The sequence below is a fragment of the Leucoraja erinacea genome, chromosome 1, assembly GCF_028641065.1.
Source record: "Leucoraja erinacea ecotype New England chromosome 1, Leri_hhj_1, whole genome shotgun sequence".
Lineage (NCBI taxonomy): Eukaryota > Metazoa > Chordata > Chondrichthyes > Rajiformes > Rajidae > Leucoraja > Leucoraja erinaceus.
Window position 1 is genome coordinate 121,514,797 of NC_073377.1, and position 12,454 is coordinate 121,527,250.

The 12,454-nt window shown below is 45.2% G+C and overlaps 1 protein-coding gene across 1 annotated transcript; it reads right to left on the minus strand.

The window, feature by feature from the left end:
* Nucleotides 1–733: 733 nt before the first annotated feature.
* LOC129701298 (myosin light chain 5-like) lies at nucleotides 734–8,129 on the minus strand. The gene is made up of 7 exons (XM_055642467.1): nucleotides 7,985–8,129; nucleotides 7,781–7,888; nucleotides 4,394–4,469; nucleotides 2,397–2,501; nucleotides 2,235–2,313; nucleotides 2,084–2,132; nucleotides 734–924 (listed from the first exon to the last, which is right to left on the minus strand). The coding sequence occupies exons 1-7, from the start codon at nucleotides 7,985–7,987 to the stop codon at nucleotides 823–825; spliced, it is 522 nt and encodes a 173-aa protein (XP_055498442.1). The 5' UTR covers nucleotides 7,988–8,129; the 3' UTR covers nucleotides 734–822.
* Nucleotides 8,130–12,454: the final 4,325 nt, after the last annotated feature.

Sequence of the window (12,454 nt, forward strand, 5' to 3'; positions counted from 1 at the left end):
AAGAACTTCTGTTGAACAATGTACCTCCATTTTAGAAGTGCGGAGTGGATTTCGCTGATGCTATCAAGTCCCCTTCTACAAGTAGCCAATAAATATGATGGTTAATGCAGACTGTGTGCAGAAATAATTAAGATGGGTAAATTTGCTACCTGCATTGCCACCAATGTGTACAGGATAAAGCATTCAGATCCCTGCACCTTTTTGGTTACAAGCTCATGTTCATTTGGTCATTTGCCTCCACCTAGTGGCTATATTCAGCACATTCTACTCTACTTCAAAGCTTAATCATTGCGTGCCAGCAGCTTTGAACAGTCATAATTCTGGAAATAAGTACGTGTGCAATTGCTTCATGAATCTTTGTCATACGTTCTGAAATAACATTGGTATTATGCAGGAACATTTGTGGCTTTACAGTGGCATAAAGTACATAATCAGTGAGAATAGACAACACATCTTTCTTCATAACGCTTAACACCAGTGCCCCGCAAGGATGTGGCTCAGCTTCCTACTAAACTTACTTCCTGTACATACATGACTGTGTGGCAAAAATTCAGTTTGATCGTACAAACTCCGTACAGGCAGCACTCGTAGTCAGGATCGAACTCAGCATCTCAAAAGTGCCTCTGAATTATATGAATTGCTATGTGCATATGTAGCACAAGAGGTGAGTAAACTATTTGAATTTTGTCAATTAAGTCAATGGGTGGAGGAGCCATAAAAACTACAAGAACCATTATTTAAAATGTGGTTTTATTCACTGTTGATGCAACGTGATAAATACAAAGATCTGAGGACTTTGGGTAAGTGTGCTTGATTTTTCATTTAGTCTTCCTTTTCTTCACCGTGTGTGATGATGTAGCAGAGTGATTTATAATCCAGGTTACCCGCCGAATCAATGGGAGAGGACTGAAACATCTGGTTAGTCTAGAGCATATAGCAAGAAGGAAGAAAGGAAGGATAACATATTACACTGCTATTAAATGTTTAAATGTTGAAACGTTAAATGCCCGGTTAATAGCTGACAATCTCATTAAATATATAAAAGGGGAAATTATAAAACCCATTGAAATCAACTCAACAACCTATTTTGTGCGTAGGTACCTTATGAATACAAAGTCATCGTTCACTCAGGATTATTTTCATCTAAATCACACATCCTGACATAACTACATTACTGATACATACATTTATTAAGAGAAAAATCCATCACCTTTTATTTACTTCAGCTGTTTTTTAAATGCAAGTTAATTTTTGGAGAACAAATTATACAACTTACTTCATTATGGGAGTTGTAATAAGGAGAGGTTTTCTTGCGAATGGCATGTTGGCCTTTATAACAAGAGGAATCGAATATAGGAGCAAAGAGGCCCTTCTGCAGTTGTACAGAGCCCTAGTGAGATCACACCTGGAGTATTGTGTGCAGTTTTGGTCCCCTAATTTGAGGAAGGACATTCTTGCTATTGAGGGAGTGCAGCATAGGTTTACAAGGTTAATTCTCAGGATGGCAGGACTATCATATGCTGAGAGAATGGTGCAGCTGGACTTGTACACTCTAGAGTTTAGAAGGATGAGAGGGCATCTCATTGAAACATATAAGATTGTTAAGGGCTTGGACACGCTAGAGGCAGGAAACATGTTCCCGATGTTGGGGGAGTCCAGAACCAGGGGCCATAGTTTAACAATAAGGAGGTAAGCCATTTAGAACGGAGACGAGGAAACACTTTTTCTCACAGAGAGTGGTGAGTCTGTGGAATTCTCTGCCTCAGCGGGCGGTGGAGGCAGAATCTCTGGATGCTTTCAAGTGAGAGCTAGATAGGGCTCTTAAAAATAGCGGAGTCAGGGGATATGGGGAGAAGGCAGGAACAGGGTACTGATTGGAGATGATCAGCCATGATCACATTGAATGGCTATGCTGGCTCGAAGGGCCGAATGGCCTACTCCTGCACCTATTGTCTATTACTCCCATTACATGGATGTAACAAGGTGTAAGCCCTTGTTACACCTGAGATATATACTCTTCCATTCCTAATTGGCAAATGAGTATTGGTCAAAGAAAAGTGAGCTGTTAAGTGTTTGTACACACCTCCTCAGCTGTGAACTTGTCAGCTTGTGTCATTAACAATTGTTTCAATCTGCAGGTGGAAAAAACAGCATGAGAAACTTGTCAATAAAAACACCAAGGAACTGCAAAAACAAGCACTAGCAAAACCCAAGAAGATAAAAGAAACATGTACTCGTCTTTGTTGATGTTTCCTTTCCCATTTGGATCAAACATTTTGAAGGCATTTAGCATCACATCTTCTGGATCAGAACCTGTGCAAAATTAAATAAATAAAGAATCAGTGAGAACAAAGTTAGGGGGGCAGGAAATGGAAACAGAAGTGGTATTACCATACCATGTAACTTTGCTCCAAACAGATTTAAAAACATGGTGAAGTTAATTGGACCAGTAGCCTCTTGCAACATGGATTCTAGTTCGTCATCTTTTACGTTGAGTTTGCCTAAAATAAAATAGAAAATTAATGATGATATTTTTGATATGAATCCCACAAGCTATCAACTCCTCCCATAGCTTTGACCAATCTTTGTTTTATTATTCTTCATGGCTGACCATCAAACATATTATATTAAATAGACCTTACATTAGGGAACTAGACCATTCAACCCTACAGAACTGTTCTTTTATGAGCATTTTTTCATAATTCTTCTCCTAATTTGGGGTGGTGCAGCGGGTGCTTTACAGCGCTATCTGTATGGAGTTTGTACATTCTCCCTGTGACCACATGGGTTTTCTCCAGGTGCTCTGGTTTCCTCCCACACTCCAAAGGTGTACAGGTTTGTCGGTTAATTGGGTTCTGTAAATTGTCCCTAGTAAGCAGGATAGAACTAGTGTATGGATGATTGTTGGTTGGCATGGACTCGTTGGGTGGAAGGGCTTGTTTCCACATTGTATCTCTAAAGTAATTCCTCAACATATCCTCTATTCCTTTCTCCCTGGAAATATCAGGTTTTCCCCTTGAAATCTGCATTTGTCAGCCAATTTATAATAATGGATCTTAGTATTCTTTGAGAACATATATTTCCAGCTAATTCTATTTTAATTGATTTTTTATTCATTTCCATTGACAGTCCATATCCTGAGCAGGTCTCATAAGGAACTACACCATTCAACACTTTGTCTTCCATTTTAGTTGACATTTCTCCAGAATCTTAATACTCTTAATCTCAAGCTTAATACTCTTTTTTTTTCATATACAGGGTTCATTGGATCACAAAAAACCTGATTTAAAGAAATCTGACATTACATGAATTCTCCCAAATCTTCTAAAGCATTTTCAAACATAATTATGCATAGTGTTCGGATGATTTGGGTAAGTGTATGTAGAGCAATATGATATGGATGCTGTAGCTGTTGAAAAAGGACATTTCTGAGTTATGGACAAACCAGCTTATGGATAGTTTTCAGAATCAGAACCTTTACATAACCTGAGGAGTGCCTTTATTTACTGTTATAGGGATCGTACTTGCGCTTCTTCTCTTTTCAGGGTGTCGTCATATTGCTTAATTCATGCTGACTAAAACTGAGCACAATATTCTGTGCTCTAAACAATACAATCCATTGAACGGTTTGCCATTCACCAGTAATCTAGCCTTATGTACAAGTGTCTCGTAATAGTGCGACAATTCTGACTATGGGTGCTGTCTATATGGAGTTTGTATGTTCTCTCTGTGTCCATGTGGGTTTTCACTGGGTGCTCCAGTTTCCTCCCACATTCCAATGACCATGCAGGTTTGTAGGTTAATTGGCTTCTGTAAATTGTCCCTAATGTGTTGGATAGAACTAGTGTATGGGTGATTGCTGGTCGGTGTGGACTTGGTGGGCAGAAGGGCCCGTTTCCACACTGTATCTCTAAACTAAACTAAATTAATCTGCCTGCACATTATTCGTATACCTCCATTCCCTGCATATCCATGTGCTTACCTGAAAGCTTCTCAAACACCACCATCAAATCGGCAAACTAATTTTCCTTCTTACTAATTCTAATCCTTCTACTAATGATAGTTCAAAAGTAATTCATAGGTGGCATAAATTTTAAAATGCTTCAAGGATGCAGCAGACACAAGTCTTTCCTTTCACCAGTGTTCAGTTAATGCTGGCTGTGGGAAAGGAGCAACTGAATGTTAGCTGTTCGATGTATCTGATACTGCAGAGGGTTGAACTGAGACATCCCAGAGGCTGAAATGTGATATCCAAATATTTACGGAATATTCTAATATTAAAGTGGATCTGTCAAGTGACTAATGACCGTCGTAAGGGGAAATCACAAGTGCGAGCTTCTGCATTCAGCATCAGTTACACTGAGAGGGTATGAGATTTGCAAATAGCATTTACCCAAGGATGCATAAGTGTCTTTCAGATCTTCTTTGTCAATGAAGCCATCTCTGTTCTGGTCAATCAGAGTGAAAGCCTGAAAGGAGAAAAACATCAAAACCATCCAGTTTAACATGTGGAATTCATTGCCACAGACGGCTGTGGAGGCCAAGTCAAAGGATATTTTTCAAGGCGGAGATTGACAGACTTGATTAGTATGGGTGTCAGGGGCTATGGTGAGAAGGCAGGAGAATGGTGTTGAGAGGAAAGAAAGATCAGCCATGATTGAATGGTGGAATAGACTTGATGGGCCGAATTACCTAATTCTGCTCCTTGAATTTATGAACTAATTAATCCCTCTGACAGATCATTTTACGAACATGATAGCGTGCAGTTACATCAGAAGACCCTTGTATTTCAAATGAACATCTAGAAATATTTTCGTCATTTAGCTTGTAATGCAAATGAATAAAGAGAAATATATTAACTATTTAACTCAACTGTAAAATATATTAACTTGTGTAAACTATTGCACACGTTTCTAGCCTTGACACTTTCCTGGTTTTAACATGCCCAACGATGGAAATGCACCAGAGGTCATTCTCAGAGCCAGAGACAAATTCCGTATCTCCACTTTTTATGTAATGTAATAACTATGAAAAAAAACCACAGGAGATATACTGAACAATAATAGTTCAATTGAATCAAGGAAAGGATTTATTTTTAAAACTTTGTGCTTTGATGTTATTTCAAGTTTAGATCTGTCTTTGCATTCCACTGAATATTGATGTCCCTAATAGAATATGGGAAACCAATATCAATTTAAATAGCGTAGGAAATCAAAGTGTTCCAGCAAATGGCTAATTGTAATGATTTCATTTTTCAGATTTTAATCTTTCTCATATCCCTTTATGATAAGAGAACAACCATTCTGGCCAGTGAATCCATACCACTCTCAGAATAAACCCATTAATCTTTAGCGTGGCTTTCTCTCCATTCATACTATTCATGTAATTTAACACCTTCATTAATTATTCTCTCATCCTACCCCAGTCTCTTGTTCCAGCCTACCAGTCTCTTTTCACTCTTTCCCACATACTCGTCGTAAGGTTATCCCTCCTCTTCTCGGCAGCTTTTCTGCAATCTTATACCCAGCATTGGGGAATCAAAAACATGAGGACATATGTTTAAGCTGAAAGGTACAAGATTTCATAGGAACCTGAGGGACAACTTTTTCACTGTATGGGACCAGTTGTCAAAGGAGTACATAGAACAGTACAGCACATGAAGGGGCCCTTCGGCCCACAATGTTTGTGCCGAACATGCTGCTTAGTTGAGGTAGATACATTAGCAACATTGGGCTGGAAACAGGGGCGGATTAACCATTAAGCAGACCAAGCACGTGCTTAGGGCACCAGGGCCAAAGGGGGCACCACAAAGTTGGGAAAAGGGTGAAAAGAAAAAAAAACGAATGAAGATTTGTAAAAAAATGCTCCCTGATGTAGAATACAAAGCAACTCAAACGCGTAAGCATATAAGAAAGAGAATGCCCAACGATGGAAATGCACCAGAGGTCATTCTCAGAGCCAGAGACAAATTCCGTATCTCCACTTTTTATGTAATTGTTGAAAAGTTAGAAACGGAAATGAGGAGGAGACGAAAGGTGTCACTGAAATAGCAGACAGATTCTCTTGTCTGATAGATGTTCCTAATGCCACCCAACAAGGTGTTAATTCCCAATTATCAGAAAGTGAAAGGTACTCAAAGACTTGTCAGACACTCATTGATGCTTATCCAGATGACATGAACAACACTTTGTCTACAGAGCTTCAGCAGTTCCATTCATATGTTCTTCATAAGTTTGAAACAACCAAGAAAACATCTTTCACTCACATGGAACTTTACAACACAATTACAGAAGACAAACTAGAGAGTGCCTTTCCAAATGTTGAAATTGCCTTAAGAATATGTTTAACATTAATGGTCACCAACTGCACAACAGAGAGGTCTTTCTCACAACTGAAACGTGTAAAAAAAAAACAAATAGATCAGTTATGCTTCAAGAAAGACTCGACTCACTGTGTATATTAACAATTCAAGCAGACATTCTGAGAAGTATTAATTTCGAGGATGTTATCAGTGATTTTGCGAAAATGAAATGTAGAAAAATGCCTTTCAGGTCATGAATATTGGAACTTTGATACATTTAACTTGTGAAATATTAAAATAGATGTTGTATTGCATTTTTGTAGAACTTTATGTAGCCCAAGCTTGGCTTAGTTTGTACAGTATATTGTGTTATCATATAAATACATTTTTGTACTGCTGCAACCTGCATTGTATAGGGTGATTTCACCAAAGGTCAAATGAGCGTAGATCCCCCCTCACGTGACCGAAAATTTTAACTGGAGGACATATGTCAGATCGGTACATGTAAGTGAATGGGGAAACACGCACTTTCCCACCCGTTAAAAACATGGAAAACGGCCGATTTTTGAGCTGAAATTTTCTGTGCTAGTCGGGGTGACCGTGAAGCACAGCGACCTAAATTTTCAGGCAAAAAAAAAGATAGAAAGTAAGGTAATTACAAGAGGGAACTGAAGGTAGAAAGCAGCGGAAGTGAACAGCTGACATTTGCCGTGGAGATTTTAAGATCCAAAATATCGGGAATTAACGCGTTTGCTCGCTGAATTTCATCAAAAGTAAGTTAATAATGCCTTACTTTTGATGAAATTCAGCGAGCAAACGCGATAATTCCCGATATTTTGGATCTTAAAATCTCCACGGCAAATGTCAGCTGTTCACTTCCGCTGGCTTTCTACCTTCAGTTCCCTCTTGTAATTACCTTACTTTCTATCTTTTTTTTTGCCTGAAAATTTAGGTCGCTGTGCTTCACGGTCACCCCGACTAGCACAGAAATTTTCAGCTCAAAAATCGGCCGTTTTCCATGTTTTTAACGGGTGGGAAAGTGCGTGTTTCCCCATTCGCTAACATGTACCGATCTGACATATGTCCTCCAGTTAAAATTTTCGGTCACGTGAGGGGGGATCTACGCTCATTTGACCTTTGGTGAAATCACCCTATATCTGGTCAGACAGGTCAACAACTAAAATGGACTGGGTCAGTGTGGAAAGGAGGGGGGCACCAAGATTGGTCAGTACTTAGGGCACCAATGAGCCTTAATCCGCCCCTGGCTGGAAAGGTATAGAGGGATACGAGCCAAACGTGGGCAAATGGGACTCGCTTAGATAGGGCATCTTGGTCGGCACGGACGAGTTGAGCCGAAGAGTCCTGTGCTGAATTACTCTATTTCGTGTCAAATAACAAAATAATAATAAGCTATAAAACGCTTCGGGTCAACGGAAAGGCGCTACATAAATGAAATTGGTCCCAGTTCCCGACACTTACTTCCTTGAATTCCTGGATCTGGGTCTGTTCAAAGCTGGAGAAGACGTTGGAGGAAGCCCTCTGGGCTCGCTTGGCGCCGCCTTCCTTCTTTTTGGTCTTCCTGCTCGCCTGCAGAGCAAAGAAAATCAGGGAGTAATATCATAAGGATAAGCCGGCTGGACTAGCCACGCCGCGCCCTGCCCTGCCCTGCATCCACACACTCACCATGCTCGCCCGTGGCTGCGCATCGCGGCTGTGGTTTATATAGCGAGCTGGGCTGGTGCTGGAGTCTACGGCTGGCGTCTTCTCAACTCCCTGAGGCACACTGCAGCCAGCACAAACTACTCCTTACAAGGAAACATTTAGCTCAACGGCAAAAGTGTCCCGGGAGAATGGACGAGAGATTAAAGTTTCAGCACCTGGTTGCAGATCGGTCCTGAACTTCTGGGGGGAGGAATTTGAAAGTTTCATTTACCGCCAGGAATTCGCCGAAGTTGAGGAAGCAAGAAATCCAACTGCAAAAGAAAAAAACGCGCTTCAGAAATGCTCCCGCAATCACATTCTGAATTTAAGCTTGCTTGTTTTAAATTAGTTTAACGATTCTCACGAAAAAGCAAATCCAAAGGGAAAAAGAACATGCAGTTCGGAAACTTACTCCACCCCTACTTATTGGGGTAACTTTGTCAGACCTGGATTCAGGCCTCACTATCGAGCAGGTGGTGTCCTCGGAGAGAGGATGGACACAGAGTGCTGGAGTAACTCACCGGAACAGGCAGCATCTCTGGAGAGAAGGGATGGGTGACGATTCGGGTCGGGACCTTTATTCACCTTCCCCACCACCACCTACAATCAGTCTGAAGAAGGGTCCCGAACTGCTGTGCTGAAGCAAAGTTGTGCTGAAGCAAAGCAAGAATTTCATTGTCCTATCAGGGACACATGACAATAAATTAACTTGAACTTGAACCGAAATGTCACCAATCCATGTTCTTCAGAGATGCTGCCTGACCTGCTGAGGTACTCCAGCACTCCGCGTTCTTTTGTGCAAATTAGCTTCTGCGGTTTATTGTTTCTGCACCAAGGACAGGTTCTCCCCGGGTTACTTAACACCGATGCACATACAACATGTGCACACGAACAAGTGTTTGGAAGACTGGCAGGATAGATTTACAGGCTGCTGCGAGGTTGACATCCCCTCCCTCCGTCCCTCCCCCACCCTGGTCTCGTACTAGTTTCACTGTCATCCTGTTGAGTTTCCCTACTCGTTGTCACCTATCCCACACCCGACAAATGGCCTATTGTGTGCCACACATCCTTGATTATCTGTGCTTTTTACATATCTTGACTTCATTTCTCCTCAGTACCGTTTACATCTCTCGTTCCCCTTTCCCCTGACTCTCAGTCTGAAGAAAAGTCTCGAACCGAAACGTCACCTATTCCTTTTCTCCAGAGATGCTGCCTGACCCGCTGAGTTACTGCACCATTTTGCGTCTGTCTGCAGACATCTTCTGCCATGCAGGGAACTTCGTTCACATAATATCAATCAATCAATCAATCAGATTTATTCATCACATACACAATAACGTGCAGTGAGATGAAAATTAAAAAAAACACACAATACACTGTAGCGGAACCTGCTGGTGCTCGGAAGTAATCGAACCCTGCAGTTGGGTTCCTCGAACATGTGACTCTGGGAGGGGTTGCGTATTCGCGCAGTTTCTGGGCTGTGCCCAGTAGTCAATCGAGACCACCGTTGTGGCTAGACATGTATTAGTCACATTTGTTAGACTCGTTGTCGTTAAACTGTTTGCGAATAAAACTTGGTATAAAATCCGACTTTTGTCTACATCCGCCAAATTGGTGACCCCGACGTGTCCAGCCGAAGTTGGATGAAGAAGAATATGCAGGACAATTATTTTCCCTCTTGATGCCCAGCAGAACGCAGTCAGTCTTAAACTGCTCCCGTTTTGGCCCGATCAGCCTCAAGTGTGGTTCGCACACGTTGAGGCATAGTTCCATCTGCACCATATTACAGCGGATAAGATGAGGCATTTCCACGTGGTGGGAGCCCTGTCGCAGTAGTCTGCCTCCCGTCTACTGCCCTACCTCCAGGACCCACCTGCAAAGGTCAAATACGGCGGCCTCAAGGCCCTTCTGCTGCATACGTTCGGACTCAGCCGATGGGACCGTGATGCCCGCATCCTGCACATCGACAGCCTGGGAGATTGGCGTCCGTCTGCTCTGATAGCCAGGATGCTTGCGCTGATGGATGGACACTGCCCGTGCCTGTTGATCGAGCAGACGTTCCTTGAACAAATGCCCGACGATGTCCGCCTGATGCTCGCTGGCGCGGACTTTAATGACCCCCAGCAGCTCGTGGAGCGAGCCGATGAGCTGTGGATGACCAGACATCAAGAGGTTTGCGTGTCCGCACCAGCTCGCCTCCCGCGTGAGGAAGGCACGACCTCAGCCGAGGAACAGCAGCAGCGTCCCGAGACTCGTGGTAGGCGCCATTGGTGCTACTACCACCTCCATTTTGGTGCGGAGGCTCAACGCTGCCGCTTGCCCTGCACGTTTCAGGGAAATGCCTCAGCCGATTGTCCGTAGAGGCGAACGCGATCAGCCAGAACGAACGCCTCTACATCCGCGACCATTCGGGCCGCCGTTTACTGGTGGTCTCCGGCGCGATCGTCAGCATTCTTCCCCCGACCAGCCGTGATACCCATGCTGGGAAGAAGGCCCCTGTCCTCTCGGCCGTTAACGGGAGCAACATTCAAACGTATGGTACGCGGACCCTTAACCTCACTTTCAACTCCCGCTCGTACAAGTGGAAGTTTATCGTTGCGAACGTCGCCCAGCCATTCCTAGGTACTGATTTCCTGTGCGCGTTCTCTCTCGTCGTCGATTTGCGGGGCGGTCATATGGCCCCGCGGTCAGACATCGGCGCCGCTGCACCGCGCTGCCTGCCACCGCCCATCCCACAGCCTGACGCCGTCGCCGAAGTCGAGGGCCCGTTCGCCACCCTACTCTCCGATTACCCCGAACTCCTTACGCCCCGTTTCAGCGGGGCGCCTCCCCACCACGGGGTCGTGCACCACATCCCCACCAAGGGCCCCCTGGTGCATGCTCTGGCACGCCGCCTGTCGCCAGACAAACTGCGTATTGCCCGGGATGAGTTTCAACTGATAGAAGACATGGGCATTGGCCGACGGTCCGACAGCCCTTGGGCCTCCCCGCTCCACATGGTCCTGAATGCATCTGGGGGGGTGGAGGTCGTGCGGCAATTACAGGCACCGTAACACAGTGACCACGGCGGACCATTACCCGGTGCCTCATATACAGGTTTTCTCGACGCACCTCGATGACATTCCTAAGACCGCCACCATTACCCCGTTCAGCCTGTTCGAGTGGCTTTGTATGCCTTTCGGTCTGAAGAACGCCGCTCAGGCGTTCCAGCGGCTCATGGACCAGTTCGGACGGGGCCTGCTTTTTGTCTTCATTTATTTGGACGACATCCTGGTGGCCAGCGTTTCGCTGGCGGAACATGTTAACCACCTTCGCCTTTTGTTCCAGCGTCTACGGGAACACAGCCTGGTAATTAACCCCACGAAGTGTCAGTTCGGCCTGCGTTCCATTTCATTTCTGGGACATCAGGTTACCCCGCAGGGTGCTACGCCACTCCCTGCGAAGGTCGAGGCCATTCGGCAGTTTCCCCGGCCACTGGCCATCAAGGGGCTGCAGGAGTTTGTCAATATGGTGAAGTTTTGTGCCGTCGGCCGCTGCTGTCATGCACCCCCTGTTCCAGTGCCTGACGGGCAAGCCCCGGGACCTGGTGTGGTCCGACGAAGCGAACGCGGCATTCGACGGTGCCAAGGAAGCGCTGGCCAATGCCACTACGCTGGTGCACCCGAGAACATCTGCCCCCACAGCGCTCAACATCGACGCTTCGGATGCTGCTATTGGTGCCGTTCTGGAGCAGTTCGTTGACAAGCTCTGGCAGCCGATGGTGTTTTTTAGTCGGCAGCTACGGGCTCCAGAGTGCAAATATAGTGCTTTCGACCGGGAACTGCTCGCGCTCTACCTGGCCATCAGGCATTTCAGGTATTTCCTCAAGGGCCGCGCTTTCACTGCTTTCACGGACCACAAACCTCGCACTTTCGCCCTTAGCAAAATCGCGGATCCGTGGTCTGCCAGGCAGCAGCGGCACCTTGCCTACATCTCCGAATTCACGACCGATATTCAGCATGTAGCTGGGAAGCTTAACGTCGTGGCCGACGTCTTGTCTCGTACCCCCATTCCCTCAGTTTTGGCTCTCGACCAAGGCGTCGACTGGCAGCTGGCAGTGAGCAGCATGGCGGACTATCACACCACCGACCCAGGCCTCTGGTTAGCCGAAGTACCTTGCGGTGCTGCTGGTATCAAGGTCCTGTGCGATGTCACCACAGGACGAGCCCGTCTAGTCATTCCCGTCGGTTGGAGGCGGCGGGTTTTCGACGAGGTCCATGATTTATCCCACCCGTCCATATGAGCGACGTCTGCCCTCTCAGCTGCTAAGGTTCGTCTGGCATGGACTACCTAAACAGGTGGCTGCCTGGGCCCGTGCCTACATTCCGTGAGAGACTTCCAAGGTCCAACGACACTTGCGGCCTCCCGTGCAAGATTTCGCTGCCCTGGAGGGCAGGTTCCTGCATGTGCATG

Excerpts from the sequence above, each read along its gene's own strand:
- LOC129701298 (XM_055642467.1), bottom strand. Across the intron at positions 2,314-2,396 it reads GTTTGGAGCAAAGTTACATG|GTTCTGATCCAGAAGATGTG; the intron begins GTATGGTAATAC and ends AATTTTGCACAG. Across the intron at positions 925-2,083 it reads ACAAGTTCACAGCTGAGGAG|ACTAACCAGATGTTTCAGTC; the intron begins GTGTGTACAAAC and ends TATATGCTCTAG.